At 39.7% G+C, this 27,287-nt stretch overlaps 1 protein-coding gene across 2 annotated transcripts in view; it reads left to right on the top strand.

Annotated features, from left to right (window-relative positions):
* LOC128608564 (glycerol kinase) overlaps positions 1 to 27,287 on the top strand; it is a 47,524-nt gene that overhangs the window by 15,943 nt on the left and 4,294 nt on the right. For both annotated transcript variants that reach the window (XM_053626378.1, XM_053626379.1), the window contains exons 8-18: positions 1,129 to 1,195; positions 3,553 to 3,588; positions 3,747 to 3,814; positions 11,385 to 11,427; positions 11,504 to 11,584; positions 14,031 to 14,109; positions 14,895 to 14,991; positions 19,797 to 19,881; positions 21,274 to 21,394; positions 23,227 to 23,370; positions 24,049 to 24,135. In XM_053626378.1, coding sequence (XP_053482353.1) covers positions 1,129 to 1,195; positions 3,553 to 3,588; positions 3,747 to 3,814; positions 11,385 to 11,427; positions 11,504 to 11,584; positions 14,031 to 14,109; positions 14,895 to 14,991; positions 19,797 to 19,881; positions 21,274 to 21,394; positions 23,227 to 23,370; positions 24,049 to 24,135 — 908 coding nt within the window. The remainder of the gene's footprint in view (positions 1 to 1,128; positions 1,196 to 3,552; positions 3,589 to 3,746; positions 3,815 to 11,384; positions 11,428 to 11,503; positions 11,585 to 14,030; positions 14,110 to 14,894; positions 14,992 to 19,796; positions 19,882 to 21,273; positions 21,395 to 23,226; positions 23,371 to 24,048; positions 24,136 to 27,287) is intronic.

Genomic DNA, 27,287 nt, shown 5'->3' with positions numbered 1-27,287 from the left:
TTGAAAAAATTGCCATAGCAATCGTAAAAAACTGTATTTCATCAGGTACCCTAGCTCTGGCACTTCTTTGAGCATCAACACATATTCTAACTCCTTTCTCTCTACGTTGTTCTTGTCCAGGTATTCCTCACCCTTGCCCTTGTTCCACTCATCTCCCTTGTCCTAGTACTCATCTTCCTCTCCCTCTTGCAGGCATTTTTCTTACTTTCTTTTTGTTACTCTATATTGTTCCTTTTCCACACAAGATCAGCCCAAAGAGGTCCTCTTTTACTGTATACCATATGGTCATACGATTGAAAGAACCTCAACACCTGAGTGTGTTTCCTAGATGGGAATCAGCTGTGATTGATCTATTTGCATAACTTCAATCAGCTGTTTCTCAGTAGCAATGGAATATAATACAGGGGATATATATGGGTTTCAATTCACAATATGAACTTTGACTTCAGCCTATAAGTTAGGTTTAGAACATGATGTTATCTGTTCGGACATACAGTATGAAAGCATTTGTAAATTTGACAGTAAAAATGCATTGTTTTGGTCTTGGTTGAGCTTGTGTGTAAAAGAAGTTTACTGTATGCATTTTGTGTCAATGCAACAAGAAATGTGTTAATTGTATAGCCTACACAGACAGATGTGCTAACTGTATAAAGAGTTTAGGGAAATTGTTAAAAGTATTGAAAAAATTGTCATAGCAATCATAAAATACTGTAAGTGATCATTTACTCTTATTCTAACAGTTGTAGAGGTACTGTATATAGAGATCTTAACCACTGTGTTAATCCAATTCTGGCCAAGGTTAAATATAAATATTCCCCTCTAACTCAATTGAACGTGTTCTCTGCATCCAAACTTGTTAATTCTCAAGTAATATACATTTTGTATGTTGCTAATTATGTATATATTAAGCTTATTTAATCATGTTCTTTGTATATTCAATATTTCACTCCTTATTCCCTCTGCTTTTCATGTAGAAGAACATACTTTTTAGACCTTCTATTACCTTATTTTTTAGACCTTCTTTTTCCTGACCAGTTGCTTGCTCTTTTCTTTCTCTAATTGAATATGAGACAATGACAAGAAATTACTGTTGAATTTGATTTTATTATTTTTTTATTGTTATTTTAGGTACTTTGATGTTCCTGTTGAAATCCTCCCAGAGGTTAGAAGCTCTTCAGAAATATATGGTTATACGGTAAGTTATCAGTGTGTGTGAGTGTGTATGTTTGTGTGTGTGTGGGGGGGTGTGTGTGTGTGTGTGTTTGTGTATGTTTGTGTGTGTTTGTGTGTGTGTGGGTGTGTGTGTTTGTGTATGTTTGTGTGGGTGTTTATGGGGGTATCTGTGTGTGGGTGTGTTTGTGTGGGTATGTGTTTATGTATGTTTGTGTGGGTGAATTTATACAGAAGTGAAATCTAAGATTTATCTGTAATAAAACACGAGCACAACAGAATGGTGTGATAACAAATCTGATGGGTAATGTAATGCAATTTAACATTCATTATTAATTACTGTAAATATGAATAATTCTGTGCATATTCATTTATTCGCAATATAATGCATAATAATAAGTGGCTTACTTTTAGGCTCTTTTGACTCTTTTTAAAACTGCACTGTTGCACAGAAGGTTGATTAATATTCTATAGCCAGACAGCTGATATCGTCTCGGCTTCCAGAAAGAAAAAAAACAACCTAATACATTATTTTTTCAACTCTAGTGATAGTATACTGGGCCATCACGTTATTTAAGTCTTACATGATGCACAATAAATACATCTTTTTAAGTGTTATAAGTGTATAAATGCTGCTCTGGTGGAGCTTTCTATCAGATGATGTTTATGTAACATTTATGAAAGAAGACTTTACTCAGTGTCAGCACTTTGGTAAACTACTCCTTTAAGTTTTCTCCTGTAGGATTCTGTATTTTGCTCTGTCTTGGTTATGTGACAAGCTGCATTTATTTTTTTACTTCATGAAGAGAAAAAATGGAGACTGTTGAGGAAATGACTTTTTTTAATAGCTGCTATAACATAAGTGTATAAATAATATGGAAATAATGTGTTTTGATGACATTCCACAACAGTAAATGTAACTGTGACATCTAGCCCAGACATTTACACTCCAGACTGCCAGAGGGCGTCCTCCCCTGAATATTTAATCCACTTCTTTGGTGGTGTTTCCTATTTCCTGTGGAACTGCTATATAAAGTGTATGAACTTGAACTTCCATGTGAAGACTTGTGAGTCTTGCTGTGAGTTCTGAGCTGTGTTTTTGTGGATAGATTCCTTGCCTTGCCTTGCCTTGCCTTGCCTTGCCTTGCCTTGCCTTGATTCAACCCTGATTCTGGACTGTAATTTGAGTTTGTTCATGTCAGTGATTTTTCCGGTTGTGACCATGCCTGTTTTGGCTCTGTTTTGTCCATTTTAAATTTACATTTCACATTTATGGCATTTGGAAGACACCCTTATCCACAGTGACTTACAGAAGACCTTTTGAAGTCTCTATAAATAACTACATCCTGATACTGTTGCACTAGGTCATGGATTAAGAATAACACCAGGTTCTGTTGGGCAGGTTATGTAGTAAGAAAAGCTCACAGACAACACGACTTTAAAAAAGTGCTAATTTAAGTACTTCAGGAAGAGGTAGGTCTTTAGACATCCTTTGAAGACTGACAGTGACTCAACTGTTCGGACATCTAGGGGAAGTTCATTCCGCCATTGAGGTGCCAGAACAGAGAAGAGTCATGATGCATGCCTTCCTTGTACCCTGAGAGATGGTGGGACCAGTTGAGTAGTGCTAGAGGATCAGAGAGAGTGTGGTGCAGTGCGGGGTGTGATGTTCCCATCCATGTGCAGTGAATGGTGTGATATTCTCATCCGTTTTTTGGTTTTGTAGCTAGTGGAGGAAATGTAGCAATGGGATTCTGTGGATTTGTGACAAACTGAAGTCTTCTTTCATAAACTGGTAAAAAAAATTATTCTAGAAAGTTTTAGCTGAGCAACAGTTATATGCTTTTCTTTGTTAAATAACAGCACAACTCATGAAACCTGACATCAGTGCCTGACCTCACTAATACTGAATGGGCAAATCCTCACAACCACACTCCAAAATCTAGTGAAAACCTTCCCTGAAGAGTGGAAATTATAACAGCAAAGGGGAAGTAAATCTTTAATGAGATGTTCAACAAGCACATATGGGGTGATTAGTCAGGTGTCCATATACTTTTGACCATATAGTGTACAGTACGGTACATACATACACAACACAGATGTGTGCACACAAAACTGTGGTTGGTTCCCTGTTGCACTCTAAAGAGGTATTGTGCACATGATACATATTATTGCGGTCCCCCTAAATGATAAACTCTAAAATTGCCCTTGCTTTTCATCATAAATAAGCAAATTTCATGTACTACAGTTCATACTATGTTGCATGATTTTTCCACTAGACTTATTGTTGCTGTATTATTACAGGGACTGTACAATATAATTATGGATGAATGTATGGAAATGTGCTTCATCCTATAATTTGTTTCCTGCTCTTATTTCTAGAGCTCAGGTTCACTGGTGGGCATACCAATTTCTGGAGTAAGATATCCTTTATTGTTATGAATTTATTAAGGTAGCAGATATTATCTAAGCATTATGCATTATTAATACAGCTGAATGACAAAAAATATTTTTCTTAATTGATTAAACAATTTGCTTCTGGTAGTGACCAGAGACTGCATGTGTTTGTTCCTCAGTGTCTGGGCGATCAGTCAGCTGCTCTTGTGGGACAGATGTGCTTTAGAGATGGTCAGGCCAAAAACACGTAAGAAACATATTTTGAAAATTTTAACATGTGATTTATATTTTGTAAAATGGTAAGATATGATTCATTGGCTTGTCCTTGTGGAGCATGCAGGATGTATACATGATGTCTTCCTGGAAGGTCTCTGAAAGTGCTTTAAATGTGCATAATTTAAAACTATTGTTTAAAATAAAGATATTTATCCATCATAAGCAGACAAAGGAGCATTTGGTAGAATCCAAAAAAGGTGTTACCACTTGAATCTGCAGTGCCAAATAATGTTAGTATTATGGCGTCTTTAATCTAAACTTTGCACTGAACATGGAGCATATCAGCATGCAGCATTTCAACACTTGAGCATTAAATTAAATGAATGAACAAATTCACAGATTTGACAGAGCTCAACACTAGTCAACTAGCTAGCCGTAGTTTATTCAGAAATTGACTAATGTTATTTAACTTCAATTAGAATTTTAGATTATGTATTTTCTTTAATATCTTTGGTTTGATGTGTATTTAGCTTAAATGCTGCTCTGTGTTAGATACTGGAAAGTCTATATATGAAAAAGCTGTAACATGCATGATAGGTCATATAACGGGCAGTGACGATACTCATGGGCAGATCAAAAGCTGCCTCATATGAATAATGAATGGTAAGTGATGCACTGACAGGACTTAATGATATTCAGTGGAATGTGAGTTTCAGTTCAAAACAAAGGGAGATGTGGATGATGGATGAATGAGTTAGAGAGAGTTCGAACAGGAGACCGTCTGGAATCGATAACTGTCTCAAAATCACATAGGTCTGTGCTGTTCTAGATGTTTTTGAGTGCACATGAATGTATTCACACTAAGAAATACTAACACATACTTTAGTGACTGGTTTTGTGAACACCAGTATGGATCTGCAGGCTGCGTGTGAAGTCTGCACACTCTTAGACTTGGGTGCATTCACAGACAAATAGCCTTGCTGCAGTCAATACACGTAGTGGTCTGTGGCAGCAGGGGCAGGGTCATTCTAGGTTTGTGAAAAGAGGGCAGAGTCAGGAGCGTGATTGGTAAGGATGAGCCTGCACCTGATTGACTAATGAGGGCTGTGTATTTCAGTGAGCAGCAGAGAGGAGATAAAGGACAGAGAGAGACGAGAGCCACACTAGAGAAAGCTGAGCTGAGCTGAACTGTGCTGTACCATACTATGTGTGTTTATGTTGGTGTATCACAGGGTGGGAAAGACAGTGTGCACTGGGGTGTAGGACAGAAAGCACTGAAAAGCATGGCCAGGAAGAAAAGCAGCAATAAGGGTTGCTCCAAGCCTGCCTCCTACATCCTAATTCCCACACAACAACAGGAGAGTGTCACACTGGTTCCGTCGGCCCTCGCTGAAATCATCCAAATCCCTGCCGGCATCCACCAGACTCAACACCACACCCTCCTTGAGCTGTGCGTGATACTGGAGCTGTGCGTTGCTCCAGGTGACCTGTGTGCTGGGGGAAATTCACGAATATTCACTGGTGTTCATCACTATTCATCTCTGAGGTCAAAAGCATAGCACCATGCTATCTGTTGATTCTGGGGATGAATTGTCTAGTTTTTTTGTATATTGGATAGGGGATTGTTTGTGTATGGGTCCTGCAGTAGCCAAGCCTGTTGTGGGATAGGTGCATCACTGGCTGGGGAGGCTTGCCTGCATCATCAATGTCGGATTGGCGTCAGGGAGATGCCAAAGAGCCGAAGGGAAATGCTTTTCCATATGGTTCATCATAATCCTATGGCTGAGCATCTAGGCCAGGATAGAACACTGAACCTCCTAATGGCCCTTTTCCATTGGCCAGGCATTCACGGCAATGTGTGCAGGTGGTTTGTGGCATGTTGCAAATGTCAGCTGATGAATCTGCCGGCTACTCAAAAAGTGCCATTGTGCCAAAGTCTGCCTCCCACATCTTCATTCCTAACACAGGAAGCAAGAGTGGGTTCAGGGAGAGAGGTGCAAACATCAAGTTGTGTAAGAAAATATCTATATGAATAAAATAGATTTCCAGTGACCAAACTGGAAAATCAGCGTGATATACAGTCATGGGAAAAAGAAAGTACACCCTCCAATTCTATGTTTTTATTTAATGACAATTGTGTGGTCCTCAGCAACTTTGATAAACAACCAGATAATGTCAGGTGAAAAAAAATCAATATGTAATAATTTTCCCCCCAAAGTAAACCAACATTCAGTTACCAGGTGTGAAAAAATAAGCATACTCTACAATTCAGTGACATGAAACACTTTTAGCAACAATAACATGAAGTAAACATTTTCTGTAGGAGTTTCTTAGTCTCTCAGATCATTTTGGATACATTTTGGCCCACTCTTCTTTACAACATTTTTCAGTTCATTGATGTTTGAGGGCATTTGTATGTACAGCTTCTCCTAAGATCCTGCCACAGCATCTTAATGGGGTTGAGTTCTGGACTTTGACTTGGCCATTCCAACACCTTGATTATTTTCTTCTTTTGCCATTCAGATGTTGATTTGCTGGTGTGTTTAGGATCATTGTCCTGTTGCATGACCCAATTTCAGCCCAACTTAAGCTGCTGGACAGATGGCCTCACATTTGTCCCAAGAATATTCTGGTATAAAGTGGAGTTCGTTGTTCATTGGAGTTCATTCATCTCAATGACTGCAAGTTTCCCAGGTCCTGTGGCTGCAAAACAATCCCAAATCAGTACCCCCCCACCACCAGGCTTGACAGTTAGTATAGGGTGTTTGTGATGACACTACAGTCTCATCAGTCCAATAGATATTGTTCCAGAACTTTTGTGGGTTGTTCACGTGCAATTTTGCAAACTAAGTCATGTTTTTATATTATTTTTAGAGAGACTGGGCTTTTGACTAATCACCCCTCCCTGAAAGCCATGCTTGTTCAGTGTTCTCTGATTGTGCTGTCATGAACATAAACATTTAACGTGCTTACAGAGGCCTGTAGGTCACATGATGTAGCGCTTGAGTTTCTCTTTATATCTCTGAACATTAAATGGTCTGACCTTGGACTGAATTTACGGGGACACCCACTCCTGGGAAGATTGGCAACTGTCTTAAAGGCTCTCCATTTGTAAATAGTCCTTCGCAATGTAGAATGGTGAATTTCAAATTGTTTGGAGATGGACTTGTACTCCTACCCAGATCAATGAGCAGCAACAATTGCCTCTCTGAGGTCATGGCTGATGTCATTTTTTTTTTTTTGGCATGATGTAGACACACACCTGAGTGCTCCAGAACACCAAACTGCCAAACATTCTGGTTTTATAGAGGAAGTCACACTTTATGATGATTAACTAAACCTGCGCCTTTTTTTTTGTAACACTTGAGCATTTTTTTTTTCAAACATGGGGAGCTGTATACTGCTGTATTACAGCAGTATTACATTAACGTAAAATAGAAATCACCTTTCAAAGGTTAATAATACTAGTTCATACATTCAGCACCAAATGTAGACTTTCTGAGTTGGGAATGCTAAAAGATTCATAATTCATCACCTTGCTACATTTAATCTTAAAGCAAGATGACACGAGTATGCTCATGATGCAGAGAAGATGCCATTAATAAACAAATGAGAACACACTAATGCTTCACTGCACTGAAAAGCTTCGGTAGAATGAAGGTTGTGTTACATGCACATAGTGCATAGTCACCTCATGACTATGAACCCTGTATGGAATTTAGTCAGCGGTGGGTGGAGCACAGACACACAGGAGGCCGTTTTAGTATTTCCCGTAGAGAAATCTTTATTCCGGTTAGTCTGGTAAGGGGGTGTGTGTGCGTGTGTTTGTGTGTGTGCTGAAGTGCGATCGTGTGGTGAGGGTCTCAGCCGACTACGGTTACAGCCAGGGGCGGAGCCTTCACTCGCGTCTGAAAAAACAAACACAACAGCGATTAGCGGACAGGCATTTGTCGAAAATCTCCCGAAAACACACCAGAGAATTGTGCACATGCACGGGGAGACTTCCCTCCCTCTTGCGAGTGGAGTATCGCCCTTTTATACTCTCCCCTCACCTGCTGGATGGTGGAATTCTTCCGTGCGGTGCACCATTCACCGGCCGTGTGTGTGTTGGCGGCCCCGCCACCACGTGCTCTCCGGCCATCCAAAACATTGGTGATGCTGAAGCAGAGCTGTTTCTTTGACATCACTGTGGCAGTCGCGGGAGGAGCGATCTTTGTTTCCCGTGCGCCGGCCGCCGGCCTGTCGCCACAGTACCCCCCTCAGCTTCGAGCCTACTGCCATCGTGTGTCGGGGCCACAGTACATCCCATTGCGAGAGGCCATCTGCATTCCCATGGTGGGTCCCCGCCCAGTGCTGGACCTGGAAAGAGAAATCCTGCAATGAGAGGAACCATCGTGTTACCCCGGCGTTAGTGTCCTTGGCCTTGACCATCCACTGCAGTGGGGCATGGTCTGTCACCAGGACGAAGTGCCGACCGGCCAGGTAGTATCGCAGCTCCTCGATGGCCCACTTTATCTCCAGGGCCTCTCTTTCCATGGCTGCATACTTCCTCTCAGTTGGGGACAACTTTCGACTGATGTAGAGGACCAGGTGTTCCTCTCTGTCAAAGGTCTGCGAGAGAACAGCGCCCAGCCCGGTCTCGGATGCATCTGTGTGCACGGTGAATGGAAGGGCAAAGTCTGGGTTGCATAGCACTGGCGGGGGCTTCTGGGGGAGGTACGCTGCCACTGAGGGCACCGTTGACAGAAGGCCCGGACCTCTGCGTCCATCCCCGGCCAGATGAAGTGGTCCTTCAGTTGGTTCGGGCACCCAGGTGGCCCCCGAGTGGATGGGCATGGGCCAGGTGTGTCAGCGTTTGGGTTCGGGTCTTGGGACCTACGAGGAGGCCCACGTTTTCCCCTCTGTGCTGGGTCTAGTGGTATAGCAGGCCTCCCCTCACTAAAAAGTAGAAGGCGGGTAGCCTGTGTTCTGGGTTTCGGTCGACCCCCCTCAATCTGATGCACCTGGGCCCAGCAATGCTTCAGGCGGTCGTCCTCTTTCTGCTCCTGGCTGAAGTTCCCCTGCCAGCTCACCTGTTGAAATACAGACAAGAATGGGTCAGGGGGTGTGTGCGACTTACCTTCGCCCGGGGCGTTCTCCTTGCCCCGGGCCATCTAGGCCGGCCAGCAGAGCTCTCAGTAACTGGTCCATGGCCACCGTTTCTGCCACCTCGGTGGAAGTGCACTGGTCAGGGTGGAGCCACCGTTTGGTGAGGTGCAAGAGGGTGTTCATTTGTCCACTGGGCCCCCGGCCGGTAGCTCCACTGGTGGAACTCCGCTGCCACCTGGTAGGAAGTTCGGCCATACCATGCCAGGATCTTCTTTACCTCTCCGTAGTCCGCCGCGTCCTCCAGAGAGCGGGCGTAGTAGGCGGTGTTTGCTTCTACAGAGATCAAAAGACTGAGGATGCGCGGCCAGGCTTCCATGCCCCAGCCTTCTCGGTGGGCAACCCATTCGAAGGTCTCGAGGTAGGTCTCGATGTCGTCCTCTGGGGTCAGGCGCAGGAGAAGGTGCTGGGCTTCTCGGCCAGGGTCCCGGAGCGGCGGGGTCGCTTCAGGGCCAGCAGCTCCCAGGTAGCAAATCGCAGGCTTTGGGCGAGCTGCTGTGTCGTGGCCTGCTGCTGGAGGCTAGTCTCCATGAGACGCTGTAGCGTGGGCTCCATGGTAACTATGTCTATATATCTATACCCACAAATTATTATTATTATTATTGCTTTTTTTTGTTTTTTATTTTTAGTAAATTTGCAAAGATTTCAAACAAACTTCTTTCACGTTGCCATTATGGGATATTGTTTGTAGAATGTTGAGGAAAATAATGAATTCAATCCATTTTGGAATAAGGCTGTAACATAACAAAATGTGGAAAAAGTGAAGTGCTTTTATGCACTGTATATGCAACCTGAGTGACCCAGGTTCTCCACTCACTCACAAGGGCAGTTTCCTTCAGGTATATATCAAAGTCATCACGCCCTGATAATGCATTCTCCAGACTGCACTTAAAATACAGTATGTGCTCATATCGTACTTTATTGTGAATGAAAATCAGTAAAAATGCTGTTTCTGCTTTCCATTGAGGATGAAAATCATATATATTACTCATGCTGTTTCTGTTGAGGATAAAAATTGCTCAGAATACTGATACTGTTCACCATTGTGGGTAAGATTTGTGACAGTACTGATACTGCTCTCTATTGAGGGTGAGAATCACTCAAACTCAACACAGAACACATGGCGTGCAGAAAAGCAACATAGGTCTGCACTAGTGTGTGTGGCCACCGTAGAGGTTCCTGAAAATGTTGCAGCACTAACACCACAGCTTTCATTTCCTTTCTTATTTTTATACCCTCCTCCAGCAAGTCTCTTAGGCTTGCTACGAGATATCTGTGATTACAATTAAATACACCTCATATTCCTGTCATGTTCTTGTCCCTACTAGCACTGAGACATGCCTTGTAATATGGCTGAAAGTTGCTGAACAGCTCAGCAAAGGCAGGGGTGTCCAATCTTACCAGCAAAGGGCCGGTGTGGGTGCAGGTTTCTGTTCCAATCAAGCAGGAGCCACAACTGATTCCACCTGTTTAATCAATTGAGCTTGGCTTTCAATAGACTCAGGGTGGCTTGGTTGGAATGAAAACCTGCACCCACACCAACGGCCCTTTCCGGATAAGATTTGACACCCCTGAGCTAAGGTAAATTTCCCCTAGGTGTGAATGTGTGTGAATGTGTGTGAATGTGTGTATGCATGGACAATGGACTGGTGTCCTATCCAGGATGTATCCCTGCCTCATCCCCGATGTTCCCGAATAGGCTTTGAATCTACTGTGACCCTGGCCAGGATAAAGAGTGAGTGACTGATGTTCTGTACATTCAGCAAATAATTATACAATCTACAGTGAAACATTTATAATTTTCACTACTGGATTTATAAATGCATGAATGTTCCCATGAGTGAAGTTGTTCTGTCTTTGAGAGTAGCTACTGTGACCTGTTTACAGCATGCTGAACATGCAGGCTGGTAGGGGGTTAGATACGATTGCTGGAGACAGTGATGACAGCTGTGGTTTGGCTGTATAATTCTGTCTCAAGGCTCTGAAACATTGAAAAATGATTCAAAATATGATGTAAATGAATGAGTGTAGATATTAGAATTTATTTTATGAATAAGGTAAATCTGAATTCAAATATTTTCAATCCTCTTTAAACCTTTTCAATAAAAAAGCTTGCATACATTTTGTGGGTGTTTTTGTATATACACAATCCATTAGTAAATCAGGGCCACATGCTTAATATGTAGGAAAGATTTTTACTCCTTAGCTAGTATTTTGTTGTTTAGTCTGTCTCATCAGTCTGATCGTCTGTGGTCTTTCAATTGCAAACTGACTGTCTGTCTTCGTTAAAACACCCCTTTAACCCTGATGTTCATGACTTGGCTGCAGATGAAATATAACTCCGAGCAAGAAATGTTGCATTATTGATCTGATTCCACATTGAGCAACATTTCAAACATTATGAATAACACTGTGGGCACTTATGTTCAACACACCACTGTTGTCTTCTGTTGTAGATATGGAACTGGTTGCTTCATGTTGAAAAATACTGGACTCAAGGTATTTAATGCTTTAATGACTTTGTGTGGTCTCACTCAATAGATGACTTTAGTTAACTCTTAACTCTTCCTCACAGCCTGTGATGTCAGAACATGGCCTCCTCACAACAGTTGCCTACAAAATGGGAAAGGACAAACCTGCTTACTATGCACTCGAGGTGAATATTCTTTTTTGTTTACTGAGGTATTCCAGATACTTTAAATCAGGTTCTTGCATTATTTCCTTGGTCCAAATACAAATAACTGCAGTCCATGTTAAGTATAATATAAAGATACCTTTACCCTTTTTAAGTTTTATTTGTCTGAATGAATTATATACAAAATAGATTTTTGATTGCAGTTTTACAAATGCATAATTAAATCATCTACAATTATTCTTGTGTTTAATATTACTATTTCCTCATATTTTTTTATAAGATATTATATGCTTTTTCACATTTATATTCACTTATTAAGAACATGCCTTTTACTTCCTTATGTGCACATTTCTGCAGTCAGATCTCAATTGTGATACATATTGTATCTTACCCATCTTACTATATCTTCTTTTCTTAAATGGACAGAGTATGTGATGTTTTTCATAATGTAAACCTATTTGGTTATTTGTTTCCCATCAGTGCCTCTTGCTCTCATGTCCTAAGTCAGGGTGAATATCACCCAGGGTACAACATTTTACTATACTGTCTGTTGAAGGGCCTCCTTTATTTCATCTAATACTTCTGGATGCTTGGGCATGCCAATATATACAGTATATGCAGGGGCGGACTTAGCACTAGGCGAAGTTAGGCAACCGCCTTGGGCGCCTCAAAATGCAAATTATATATATGTTTAATTATTAATGCTACATAACTATGCCAGAAAATGTAATATCAGAGTCCCATTCCTATATTCTGCCTAGAGCCTCCAAATCACTAAATCTGCACCTGAGTATATGAGCTCAGCGCCACAATACATACAGCTGGACCCATCCATGCCAGTAAAATGCCTGAGGTGAGGTTGTGGTAGATGGGGCAGTTTAGCCTTCAAATTTTACACCAAGACAAAACTGAGCATAGCAACAAGGCATTAGGTGGGCATTCATCATCATCATCAAGGTCTCACCCAAGCTCAAATTTTGTGAGGTATTTCAATATACAGTGGAGGAAATAAGTATTGAACACATCAACATTTTTTTCAGTAAATATATTTCCTATGAGGCTACATGAAATTTTCACCAGACATTAGTATTAACTCAAGAAATCTGGAAATATAAATAATTCACAACATTAAAGTCCATAAATAAAGTTATGTGTAATAAAGTGGAATGGCACAGGAAAAAAGTATTGGAGTCTCATTGGGAATATATTTACTGAAAAAAATGTTGATGCGTCCAATACTTATTTCCCGACTTGTATGCTGTCCAAGATCTTATGTAGAAACGCACACAAAAAAATGGGTAGGGCTGAGTTGGTACAGAAACTGATTGCAGTAGGCATACATCAAGCTTACTTCCCAAAAAACTGAAAGTTGGCCAGCATTGCTATTAGCTTTGAACTGGTAGAAACCACTGGGACCCTGATATCCCCATCTACAGTCCAGAGAATCTTGTCAGAATTGGTCTTCATGCAAAAACACAAGGATTGGGGTGCAGAATAATGGTAGAAGGTGCTCTACATTGATGAGAGATATGAAATTTTGGCCCTGACAGTTTGTCCACTGAACGGCTGGATGAGTGTCTGTAAGCACTCTTTGAAGCACAGTGGAAGTTCCCTGTAGGTTTGGGACTGCTTTTCTCCAAATGGAAATTTGATTTTGTGATTTTGTCAGTGAAAAAATGCATATTCTTATCCATTATGCAGCACCATCAGGGTGGCAGCTAATTCTTAATTCATTCTGCAGTATGATTGTGACGGCAAACACACAAGAAAAGTCATAGACAAATACTGCCAGTGAAAACGAGAACAAAGAGCTCTGAAACAGATGGTATGGCTCTGATCTCAACAACACTGAGCCAGTCTGTGGAATGCATGCAGAGACAGAACAGCCATCCAGAGGAATACTTTAAAACCTGCACAACAGCGTGCCTGAGAGAATGAGAGAATGCTGTTTAAAGGGTGGCAAAGAGAGGTCACACCAAATATTGATTTGATTTAGTTTTTTTTTTCTGTTTACCGTATTTCTACGATAAAGCAAAAATATTCCAGACAGGAAAGCTCCATATATACACTGTAGGAGGTGAGAGTTATAGCTCATTGCATTTATGGCATTTGGCAGACACCCTTATCCAGAGCAACTTACATTTATACATCTGCTCAAGGGCCTAACAGTGGCAGCTTGGCAGTGCTGGAGTTTGAACTCACAACCTTCTGATCAGTAGCGCTTCATCTTAACCACTGAGCTACCACTTCCCCATTTCTAGTCCTATACACTCCCTCATATATCCCTCATTTACCCTTTTGTTAGATTAAGTGAGGCTTTTTAGATACCCGCTTGACATTAGGGAACGAAGAAAGTCCTTAGCGTTAATAGCATTAATTTAAATAGAGTTAAATGACTTGCCACTATTATGTTTTGATTTTGTTTTGTTTTTTAAAGTTGTATTCCCTTGACTGGTTCATGTTTCAGGGATCTGTTGCAATTGCTGGAGCAGTAGTGAGGTGGTTGAAGGACAATCTGGGAATCCTCAAATCCTCTTCTGAAATTGGCAAGTCATTACACTTTTTTCTTTATAATGTAACCAATATTGTCACCACATTTTAGTATTTAAAGTTTATACACTCACCAGTCACTTTAATAGGAACACCTGTACACCTGCACATTGATGCAGTTATCTATTCAGCCATGTGGCAGCAGTGCAATTCATAAAATCATGCAGATACAAGTCAAGAGCTTCAGTTAATGTTCACATCAAACATCAGAATGGGGGAAAAGTGTTATCTCTGTGACTTTAACTGTGGCATGGATGTTGGTACCAGAAGGGCTGGTCTGAGTCCTCTGACCTCTCTGATTACCTAGGTGATCCTACCCACAGAACTGTCACTCACTCAGTGTTTTTTGTTTTTCTCACCATTCTGTGTAAACTCTAGAGACTGTTGTGTGTGAGAATCGGAGGAGATCAGCAGTTTATGAAATACTCAAACCAGCCACATCTGGCAACAACCATGGCACGGTTAAAGTCACAGAGATCACACTTTTTCCCCATTCTGATGTTTGATGTGAACATTAAATGAAGCTCTTGACCTGTACACTATCTGCATGATTTTCTGCATTGTGCTGCTACCACATGATTGGCTGATTAGGTAACTATTAGAGTTCCTAATAAGGGGACAGTGAGTGTAACTTGAAATGTACGAAAACCACTGTGTGGGTACATGATTCTATTAGCTTGTGAGATCATATGGTGTTGGGGGATTGTGTTCATAAATCCAGTGTCCAAGTTTGAGGATTTCTTTGCCAATTCTTCCCAAAATTTCCAAAATGTTCCAATAGAAAAGTTGGCTGCTGCAGCTGGGACGTCATATGGCTGTTATTTTGTTCCAGCATTTTCTGGGCTTTACGCTCCCTACTGGGAACCCAGTGCTCGAGGGTAAGTAACATTAACAAATACTTTATATTGAAATGAAGCAAAAGGATGTGGTAAAATCTGACCTTAGGCCATAGTTGATGCCAATACATTCTCATATATCAACCTCCCATTATTGTAAAGGGCATAACACCTAGATATACACTTTTATTTTTTCATTAAACTTATACTGAATTAACAGAGCTTCTTTAATTACTAAAAAAGCAGCAGGCTGCTGGATATAAATAAAGGTTATTCTGTTCAGTTCGATTGCTTCTATAGGGTATGACACATGATACATTTTTTTTAATTTTGGATTTTAAGCCGCTATTGGATAAATAAAATGGATTTAGTGCAACTGCCCATGGAACTGACTGCCCTTGCACTTTTAAAAGGGTTCTACTTGGAATTCTCTATAAAAAGAAAAACTCTTCTATAAGGTTCTACATGGATTTTAAAGGATCCTCCAGAGGAAAAAAGTGAAGACCCTTTAGGTGGATCATTGGTCTGCATATTTAATTTGGCATAGCTTTTATGCTGGATGTCCTTCCTGACACAACCCTCCCATAACCAGGCTTGGGACCGGCACTTAGTGCAACCCCCAGGGTATGAGTTGATTCCCTGCCCGGGAATCGAATCCGGGCCACGACGGCATGGGATCCTTAACCGATAGAGTACCAGGGAACTGTAATCAGTATAAATAAGTAATATACTTAATTACACTTATAACAGTTCTCTGTTGTATGTATGTATTTAGCAGTTACATATTACAGGCTAAACATGGTGTCGAATATGGAGCTCTGTATTTTGCATTTTGACACTTTCACAGTTGCATAAATCCAGCATTTATTGAGCCCATTTGTCCCTGTGGTAGAAACATGCAGCTAAAAGGTTATTTCATTTGTTCTGAGTAAATCAATTCACACAAATTTCACAGCATCAGCTCAGCCTCATGGCATAATAATGGTGCTTGCACGCACACACACACACACACTCTCTCTCTCTCTCTCTCTCTCTCTCTCTCTCTCTCTCTGCATGAGCCTTTTCCCCTTATTTTATGTGTGCTTAATCTATCTACTTTTAGTTTATAATATAGAAAATAATCCACCTTTCACATTCATTACACCCACGACAAGTGAACTCCAGAATAATCCGCTTTAAGACATTTCTTAATCTGATATGGATGCCAAAAATTAAACTCAATATGTCTTTTTATCTATGAAAGACAATAGGGTTTAGCTCTGTTATCCCATTTACACAGCCGCCCTGCTGCCTTGTATTATTAAGCTTTTATGAAATCTGTTTTCCTGTCAGTTTTGTGTGTACAGTCAGATCCAAGTGCTTAAGTTTGCTTGCATGATCTGTTTTTCTTCCATCAGTCACATTATAGCACACACATGTACAACACATGTAGTTTAGTCAAATTTACTGAAGTGCTGGTCACTAAGAGACAATAATATATACAGTGTGTTACAATCACAATAAATACAGTGTGTTCAATTGTTACTGTTTAAATAAAATATATGAATGAAAATAAAGGAAATAGATTTGTTACTTTGCAATGACATCTTTAGTAATTGGATTGTCCTGAGTAAATCTTGAAAGCAAGTCCATCAATTATTGTTATACAGTACCCTCCACTAAAATTGGCACCCTTGGTAAATATGAGCAAAGAAGGCTGTGAAAAATTGTCTTTATTGTTTGATCTTTTGTTCAAAAAAATTCACAAAAATGCAGTGCTCTCATGGATAGCAAACAATTGCAAACAGGTTTATCAAAAAATATTTTTGTTGAATATATGTGTGCCACAATTAATGACACCCCTATGAATTCATATGAGAAATATATTTTAAGTATATTCCCACTGATATTTTACATTATTTTTAGTATACCTTGGTGACTAGGAACAGGAAATTGTTCAACTACAATTCAAACCACAATGAGGCAACACACAGGCCAAATTCCCTTAGTCATTCATAACAATGGGTAAGAAATATAGTTGTGATGTGTGGCAAAAGGTTGTTGAGCTTCACAAACTGGGAAGTGGCTATAAGAAAATAGCACAAGCATTGAAAATGCCCATTTCCACCATCAGGGCAATAATTAAGAAGTTCCAGTAAACTGGAAATGTTATGAATCAACCTGGAACTGGACGTGTGTCTATATTGTCTCAACGCACTGTGAAGAGGATGGTTCGAGTGGCGAAAAAAGTCTTCAAAACTACAATCCGAAGTCACCTTTATCACTACAAGTTGTTTGGAAAGGTTTTAAAAAAATTTATAAATAAAAGAGCCTCTACTCTCATCCAAAAACAAACTCAAGTGTCTTCAGTTTGCCAGACACTATTGGAACTTCAAATGGTTCCATGGTCAGATGAGACCAAAATAGAGCTTTTTAACAATAAATTCCAGAGATAGTTTTGGTGCACACAGAGAGTTGGCCATATGGAAAAGTACCTCATGCCCACGGTTAAATATGGTGGTGGCTCTTTAATGTTCTGGGTTTGTTTTTCTGCCAGAGGACCTGGATCAAATATCAACAGATATGAAATGAAAACCTGACTGCCTCTGCCAGAAAGCTTAAAACAGGCCGTGGTTTGATCGTCCAGCAGGACAATGATCCAAAACATACATCAAAATCAACAATGGTTGGAAAAAAATGGTTTACTGACCACAAACCCATAGAACACCTGCGGGGTGAACTGAAGAGTAGAGTCCACCAGCATGGACCTCGGAATTTAAAGGATCTGGAAAGGTTCTATATGAAGGAATGGCCTCGGATCCCTTGCCATGTATTTTCCAACCTCATTAGGCATTATAGGAGAAGACTTTGAGCTGTTATCTTGGCAAAGGGAGGTAGCAGAAAGTATTGACTAAAAGGGTGCCAATAATTGTTGCACACCTATATTTAACAAAGTTTTTTTTGGATAAAAATTGTTGTTTGCAATTGTTTGGTACCCATGACAGCAGAGTATTTTTGTGAATTTTCTTTAACAAAAGATCAAAAGACAATAAAGACAACAATAAAGGCACAGTATCTGTGTATACACAGAATTTCATACAGTGCATCCGGAAAGTATTCACAGAGCTTCACTTTTTCCACATTTTGTTATGTTACAGCCTTATTTCAAAATGGATTAAATTAATTATTTTCCTCAAAATTCTACAAACAATACCCCATAATGACAACATGAAAGATGTTTCTTTGAAATCTTTGCAAATTTCATTAAAAATAAAAAACAAAAAAAGCACATGTACATAAGTATTCACAGCCTTTGCCATGACACTCAAAATTGAGCTCAGGTGCATCCTGTTTCCACTAGTCATCCTTGAGATGTTTCTACAACTTGATTGGAGTCCACCTGTGGTAAATTCAGTTGATTGGACATGATTTGGAAAGGCACACACCTGTCTATATAAGGTCCCACAGTTAACAATGCATGTCAGAGCACAAACCAAGCCATGAAGGAATTGTCTGTAGACCTCCAAGACAGGATTGTATTGAAGCACATATCTGGGGAAGGGTACAGAAACATTTCTGCAGCATTGAAGGTCCCAATGAGCACAGTGGCCTCCATCATCCGTAAATGGAAGAAGTTTGGAACCAGCAGGACTCTTCCTAGAGCTGGCTGCCCGGCCAAACTGAGTGACGGGAGAAGGGCCTTAGTCAGGGAGGTGACCAAAAACCCGATGGTCACTCTGACAGAGCTCAACCTTCTAGAAGAACAACCATCTCTACAGAACTCCATCAATCAGGCCTGTATGGTAGAGTGGCCAGACGGAAGCCACTCCTCAGTAAAAGGCACATGACAGCCCGCCTGGAGTTTGCCAAAAGGCACCTGAAGGACTCTCAGACCATGATGAAACAAAGATTGAACTCTTTGGCCTGAATGACAAGTGTCATGTCTGGAGGAACCCAGGCACCACTCATCACCTGTCCAATACCATCCCTACAGTGAAGCATGTTGGTGGCAGCATCATGCTGTGGGGATGTTTTTCAGCGGCAGGAACTGGGAGACTAGTCAGGATCGAGGGAAAGATGAATGCAGCAATGTACAGAGACATCCTTGATGAAAACCTGCTCCAGAGCGCTCTGGACCTCAGACTGGGGCGAAGGTTCATCTTCCAACAGGACAACGACCCTAAGCACACAGCCAAGATAACAAAGGCGTGGCTACAGGACAACTCTGTGAATGTCCTTGAGTGGCCCAGCCAGAGCCCAGACTTGAACCCGATTGAACATCTCTGGAGAGATCTGAAAATGGCTGTGCACTGATGCTCCCCATCCAACCTGATGGAGTTGAGAGGTCCTGCCAAGAAGAATGGGAGAAACTGCCCAAAAATAGGTGTGCCAAGCTTGTAGCATCATACTCAAAAAGACTTAAGGCTGTAATTGGTGCCAAAGGTGCTTCAACAAAGTATTGAGCAAAGGCTGTGAATACTTATGTACATGTGCTTTTTTTGGTTTTTATTTTTAATAAATTTGCAAAGATTTCAAACAAACTTCTTTCACGTTGTCATTATGGGGTATTATTTGTAGAATTTTGTGAAAAATAATGAATTTAATCCATTTTGGAATAAGGCTGTAATATAACAAAATGTGGAAAAAGTGCAGCGCTGTGAATACTTTCTGGATGCACTGTACATCACAACATTGAAATACATAGACAATGAAATGTTTTCTTGCAACTATCACAGATAATCTAGATAATGTTCAAAGGTATGCAAATTATATTCAAATGATGTATATTCATAGTTATTATTGTGCAAAAATTCTCAATATGAATGTATTTAAATCTGTGTTTTTAAATTTGATTTAATTCCTTTAAGGATTATCTGTGGCCTGACACAGTTCACAAACAGGAATCACTTGGCTTTTGCAGCACTGGAAGCAGTGTGTTTTCAAACACGAGAGGTAATGCAAGAAACACACATTTATACAAAGCATATAGTCTTTATTACCACTTTATTAGGAACACTTGTACACCTGATCATTCATGCAGTTATCCAATCAGTCAATCATATAGCAGCAGCATAATCATGCAGATACAGGTCAGGATCTTCAGTTAATGCACACATCAAACATCAGAATGAGGGAAAACTATGATCTCTGTGACCTTGAAAATGGCATGACTGTTGTGGTCAGTTTGGTTGATTTGAGAATTTCTCTAACTGCTGATCTCCCTGGATTTCCACACACAAGTCTGCAGACAGAAATATTGATGAGAGAAGTCAGAGGAAAACGACAAGACTGGTTTGAGCTGGAAATCTACAGTAACTCAAATAACCACTCTTTGCAACCATATCAAGGAGAAAAGCATCTCAGAATGGACAACCTTGAGGCAGACAGGATACAACAGCACAATAATGCACCATGTCACAAAGTCATCTCAAACTAGTTCCATGAACTTGACAATAAGTTCAGTGTACTTCAGTGGCCCAGTCATCAGATCTGAATCCAATACAACACCTCTGGGATGTGTTCAAATGGGAGATTCACAGCATGAACATGCAGCTGACAGATTACGTGATGCAATCAGGTCAACATGGACCAGAATCTCAAAGGAATATTTCCAGCATCCTGTGGAATCCATGCCATGAATATTTGAGACTGTTTTGAGAGCAAGGGAGGACCTACCCAGTATTAGTATAATGTTCCTAATAAAGTGCTCAGTAAGTGTATATTAATGTAATACCCCCTATTAGCATATGTTAATACAAACTGTCATGTTTTTGAACACGCAATGTTTTAAAACATTCGTTTAAATAGTTTTATTGTTAATACTCTAAAATAAAACTAGGGAATATGTATAATTGAGTCTAGAAATGTTTATTAATTGTTTAGTGAATCCAATCAGAAAAGGCCCAAATCTTTTTATTTTACAGTTAATACTAGAACTTTGTGAGTCTTTTAGCTATAGGCTTAACGGCTTTACCCTCCAAGTGCACCTACCTTTAATACAACACAGAACTCATTTAAAGTTGCTTTAGGATCTGCGAGCAAGCAGTTGCTATGGGTGTTCAAGAACATTCGACTAGTAGTTTGTATTGTGGAATATTGATAAAGATTAAATAAAATGTGAGAGAACTAAACTGTATGGTGCCTTTCATTTCCAAGAGGAACAAAAAAAAGACTGATGATAAGCTGATGATGCAGAAGAGATTAATTAAAGGCTGCTGTGATGCTTTTAGAATGTGATCTGCAGGGCTTTTTTCTCTGCATAATGACAGTAACACAGCATGTGAGGATGTAACAGTGGCTCAGTATCAGCTTTGATTTTATTAAAATACAAATGTTTTCCTTCAGGTTTTGGATGCGATGACTCGAGACAGTGGCGCTTCACTTACTCAGTTACAGGTAGATGGAGGAATGACGGCTAACAAATTACTAATGCAACTACAGGCTGATATCCTCTGTATCCCTGTTGGTAAGTGTGTGTGTGTGTGTGAGAGAGAGAGAGAGATAGATAGATGTTTTGTTATTTCATCAGCAAAGGTTTGTTGGAGTTTGTTAATTATTGACAGACTTTAATAAAGCTGGGTACAATATCTGTAGTGAAGTTGCGAGGTTAGTTGAAGATATAATGACTAAGATGCTTTTTAAATTAAATAAGATAGTGATTAGAGATAATGTCAGAATTGTTTGACTATTTTTGATATTTATGCCACATTAAATCAAAGGTGTATTTGTCATGATGAGTGGGTCCTGTTATATTCTGAGTGACTTCAAATTGCCTGTTAGAATGCATCAGGAGAGCACTCCTTTTCTAAACTGCCTTTAGTTTAAAAAAATAATTGCTTGCAGTCTGCTGTTGGACAGGAGAGACTGAGTCACTGTATGTGCACCTGGAATGCAGGCCAAGATTAAAACCACACGGGGCCTGGGGCTATGGTAACATGAAAAGGAGCACTCTCCTGACACATTGGTAAGAGGCAGTGGAAATTATTCAAAAACTCCTGTGCGGAAAGCAAATCCACGTCAGTATGTAGAGTATTTAGAGTATACAGTATGTGGTTATTTGTTTGTATACCCGCTTTTTCAAGCTATAATTTGGCTACTACATCTACGTCAATCATGCAACTAACACCAAAGACAGCTAACCAGGGGCCCCTTCAGTCTCAGGCCCTAGGGCTAAAGGCCCACCTAGCCCCTATTATAATCCAGGTCTGCAGGAATGTGTCATGGTTAGAGATATGGACTGTCAAAGCATTTTATGGTAAAAAGCACATGCGTCAGACTCAAGCCCTGCTGCCAAAAATGGCCCACTGCCTCGTTTAATTCAGATTCGTGCCTATAATGACTGGCCACGCTCTGCACTTTGTACAGCGCTGCTTCATCTCACAGCACTGAAACTCTGGGTATAATTAACACCTATCTGCTACACCTGATGCAAGCCAGGCCCATGTCTAAAAAACAATTTAGAAAAGCAGTTGGCAGTGACCAGGAATTGATTTTAAGAGGATAAAAACAAAAAAAATACTAAATAGAAAAAAAAAACTAAATAAGATCACTGTGTGGTCTGTACAGTTGAGAATGTTCTCGGGTTTGAGTGCATGCCACACAGCAGTAGGAGCAGTGATGGCATGAATTTTTTGTTTTAATCATTCAGTGCACGTCAACCAATTTTAGTCTAAAATAAAATATTTTAGTGATTAGCAGAACATGATATCTCATTTATTTGATGAGTGGTTATAAGCCTTTATTTTATTTTGTCCCAAAACAAAGAGGAGTGATTTGTAAATGTATTTTGACTTTACATAATCAACTGCATAGTTTTTTTTTTTTTAAGATAAACGTTTATTTTTAAATCGATGCATGCAACATGTTCCAAAAAATTTGGACAGGGGCAATTTAGGACTAATAGTGATGTGACAAGTTGAAATTAGAAGGTGACGTGAAACAGGTAAAGCAATCATCTAATCATAGCATATAAGGAGCCTGCAAAAAAGGCTTAGTCCTCCGATGGCAGGGATGGGTCGAGGCTCGCCAATCTGCCAACTGATGCGTCAGCGAATAATCCAGAACTTTAAGAACAACGTTCCCCAAAGACAAATCGGTAGGATTCCACCTTCTACAGTGCACAATATAATTAAAAGATTCAAGGAATCTGGTAAAATCTTGGTGCGTAAAGGGCAAGGGCAAAAACCAATTCTGAATGCGCGTGATCTCTGTTCCTTCAAATGTCGTGATACATCTAGTGTGAGTTGTAGCTGTCAGGCTTTGTGTTCATGCCTAACTGGGAGTATTTCTCCTGTGTAGTGAAACCTTCTATGTCTGAGACCACTGCACTGGGGGCAGCAATGGCTGCTGGAGCAGCTGAAGGGGTCAACGTGTGGAGCCTAAATCCTGAGGACATGACCTGTGTGGTGTTTGAGAAATACCAACCTCAGATTAAACCAGAAGGTGAGGGCTGAGAGGATCAGCCTTTTCTTTCCTCATCACTATTTCTCTTCCCAAATCTTAAATATATCTAAACTGCTTAAATGGCCTTTATAGTTTTACTTTTAAAAAAATTAAACTATTTCCCTTGGAATTTTTATCTATCTGTCTCTCTGTCAACAAATTAAATGATGAATAAGTATCAAAAAAGTATAATAAAAAAAAAAAGTATAAGAACCAAGTTGATAATCAAATTGAAACAATACAGCTACACATACACTGGATTTAACATTAAATTAATAATTCTGTATATATTCATGTAATCACACCTCCTGCTATTGACAACTAAATGAGCCATGTCCTGATCAACAGCATGATTGATCCTGATAGTTAAAGATACTTGTGTTTACAGTTCAGTTCTGCCTTTAGCAATACATTTGTGTACAAAATGAAGGAGCCATTATTTCGCTGCAATCATCCACTTCACACACAAACCTGCTCTGATGGAGAAAATTGTCTATGTGCCATTTGATTGGACCTTTTCTCATGGTAATAGTGCAACAATTGGTTAAAATTGCAAATCTGCATGTTGATGTGAACTTTTGAAGACATGTGTTTTTCTTATGGTGCTACAGCAGTAAGTCTGGCAATTTTCTAAAAGCTTATGAAGAAGAATTATAAATGATGTAACTGTTTGAGCAGAGAGTGAATTCCGATACGCCAGATGGAAGAAAGCTGTCCAGAAAGCCATGAACTGGGAGACTATGGATCCACTTTTTAACAAGAATGGTGAACACACACACACACACACACACACACACACATACAATCAGCAAAAAAAAAGTCCTCTCACATTCAATTGCTTTTATTTCCAGCAAATTTCTTAACATGTAAATATTCGTATTAACATAAAAACATTCAAGAACTGAGACATAAACTGAACAAGTTTCACAGACATTTGATGAACAGAAATGGAATAATGAGTCCCTGAACAAAGGGGGGGGGGCGGTCGATATTAAAAGTAACAGTCAGTATCTGGCGTGTCCTCCAGCTGCTTTAAGTGCTACAGCGCATCTCATCCTCATGGACTGCACCAGATTGGTCAGTTCTTGCTGTGAGATGTTACTCCACTCTTCTACCAAGGCATTTGCAAGTTCTCGATCACATCTGGGGGGGGACATGGTTACATGTAATTTTCCAATGCAAGGACGATTAGCTGTCCTTCCTGTCTCCCTGTAGCACTGTCTTAGGCATCTTACATTACAGACATTGCAGTTTATTGCTCTGGACACATGTACAGTCCTCATACCTCCCTGCAGAAGGCCTATGGCATGTTCATGCAGGTGAGCAGGAACCTATCATCTTTCTTCTGGTGTTGTTCAGAGTCAGTAGAAAAGTCTCTTTAGTGTCCTAAGTTATTGTAACTGTGACCTTAATTGCCTACCGCCTGTACACTGTTAGTGTCTTAAGGACTGTTCCAGAGGTGCATGTGCAATAATTGTTTATGGTTCATTGAACAAGCATGAAAAACATTGTTTAAACCCTTTCCAATAAAGATCTGTAAAGCTTATTTGGATTTTACAAAATTATCTTTAAAATACAGTCTCCCGAAAAAGGGACATTTCTTTTTTTGCTGAGTATATATATATAAATTTGGGACAGATCAGCTTCCGGGTTTGGGACCAGCACTGAGAGGGCACGGGTAGCCCTCTAGTGGCCGGGGTAGGTTCCCTGACCAGGAATTGAACCCGGGCCCCGGCAGGCATGCTAGCCACCAGTAAAAAATTTTATAAAATAGATAACACTGATAAAATCAAGGGCGCATATAGGAACCTCTGACTAAAATATATTTAATGGGGGTTTAGTGTCAGAGTGTAATGTGTGAATCAGAGGCACAGAGGTGGATATGTATCAGCTCACATTGGTATTAAAGTAACCCTAGCCAAACCCTAACACTAGTGGTATAATTGAGTAATAGGTGCATTTGCATACAGGAGGTATGATAAAGCTCTGACCTGTGTGTACAGCCTTGGACTATTTAAAGATACTTAGATGTCATCATAATTACATAATTTCATTACATAATTTCATATTGATACTAAAACGATACGATTTTATTCATTGTCTAGTCTGCTTTTTAGTGTTTGAGTTCTTTCTTCAAATGAAATAAGGATGTTTATTGGCTCAAAAAACCTAAGCACACTTCCCTAATGCTCTCTGTATGTCTCAATGATAGCATTAATTGTCAGCTAAATTGTATGCAACATTGATATGGTCATTTTATCATGTCTCCCCTGGTCTCCTCACATTTACAAAGAAGACAACTAAATGCCACAATTAAATCACCGCAGGCGGCAGTGCAAAAGGCAGCAGGGACTTTTCATTATCATTAACAGTGCTGTAGTGTAGTTTTTAGTATTTTAGTTTTCTGTATCAGTATAACACTACCAATTCACTGTAACAGCAGACCTTTAATCCATTTTACATTTCAGTGTTAACATGGAAATTTTAGACTGATCAATTTATTACTGATTTCAGCTTTATTAGTTACTCTAGTACATTTTATTGCTTAAACTGCAGTAGAATAAAACGGACAACTTCAGGTCTTAAATAGACAGTGAGTATGTGAGTATGTAAATATTGGCTTGTTAAATTCAGAGCTGGTTATTTGATATATTGGTAGAGAGCAGCAGGCTTGTTTTTACATCATACATGAATTTTATCCAAGCAATTAAGTTCTCCAGTAAATTATTATGATCAAATCTGTAATGCCAAAAGACTTCCCATTGCTCTCACAATTCCTGACCTTGCTCTTACGGCTGAATTTACACACCCTTAGGAAAAAATAAAGTTGGCGAATTAATTTATAGCTTCAGTATATTTGGACTTGCAGATGTTTCTTCAAAACACATATCAGAAATATAAACATGTTGAGTTAATTAATGAAAAACAACATTTTTAAAATTAAGTCAGGGAAAAGGAGAGGGCTATGTCAGACTTTTCTGTTGCTTTTACCTTTGGATATACCTGTATTTTTTTTTTTATTATTTCTTTACCATTTTGCACATTTAATTTTTATTTTTACGTGTAGATAATTTGTAAATAACTTTCTTTTCCTCCCAGGGGATGGAAACTTTTGCACTCAGCTGTTTTGTCTGCTTATTACAGACTTCTAGGCTTGATGTACTAAGATCCAAAATAATAAGTGCTAATTTGCATGTGCAAGAAGTGAGTGTGTTTTGGCTGATTCACACAGAATAACTGCATGAATTGTGTAACATGAATATTAACATTTTTGTGTGTGCTGTCAAACTAAAACAGCACAAACACACAACTGGATACCATAACGCCAATTAGGCTGTGAGATGCAGTTCAAAACACAATATGAATGCAAAATAAGAGTGCATGTTCTGTTTATAAGGTACAAGCAATATAAAAATTTCTTCACAGGCTCTCGTGTAAAGGCTTTTTTGGTATTGCAGTCTGTGTGTGGATATCTAATATCAAACCAACTTTACCTCTGGTAAAAACTTTTTATTATTAAACATTTTGAGATATGAATAGATCATCTTAAATGAGCATACATTAACGGTGCCAGTGGGGCTCGCTACAGCAATCCTATGGGCACAGGAAGAGGTGAGACAAGGAGTAATGCCATAGCAGGTCAACATTTACCTGTATAATTAATATTAAAACCTAGTAAATAGTGCCTTTTGGTTATATTAATTTGCACATGCAATCACTGTTTCCCAAAGGCACTTTCAGGCTGTAGTAAATCACACTGTGGGTGCAAAATGTATTTATTTTCAATGAACTGTATGTTGCACTTTTAGGTAGAAACACCCCAAAGTTTATATTCATTAAGGAAAACTCAAAAATGTTAATCATTGGGTAAAATGTGTTATTTTGCTAATGTGATAGACACAATCCTCCACCGAGCC

Source organism: Ictalurus furcatus, chromosome 6, assembly GCF_023375685.1.
Source record: "Ictalurus furcatus strain D&B chromosome 6, Billie_1.0, whole genome shotgun sequence".
Taxonomy (NCBI): Eukaryota; Metazoa; Chordata; class Actinopteri; order Siluriformes; family Ictaluridae; genus Ictalurus; species Ictalurus furcatus.
The sequence above is the reverse complement of the archived record's forward strand: the minus strand, read 5'-3'. Positions and strand labels throughout refer to the sequence as shown.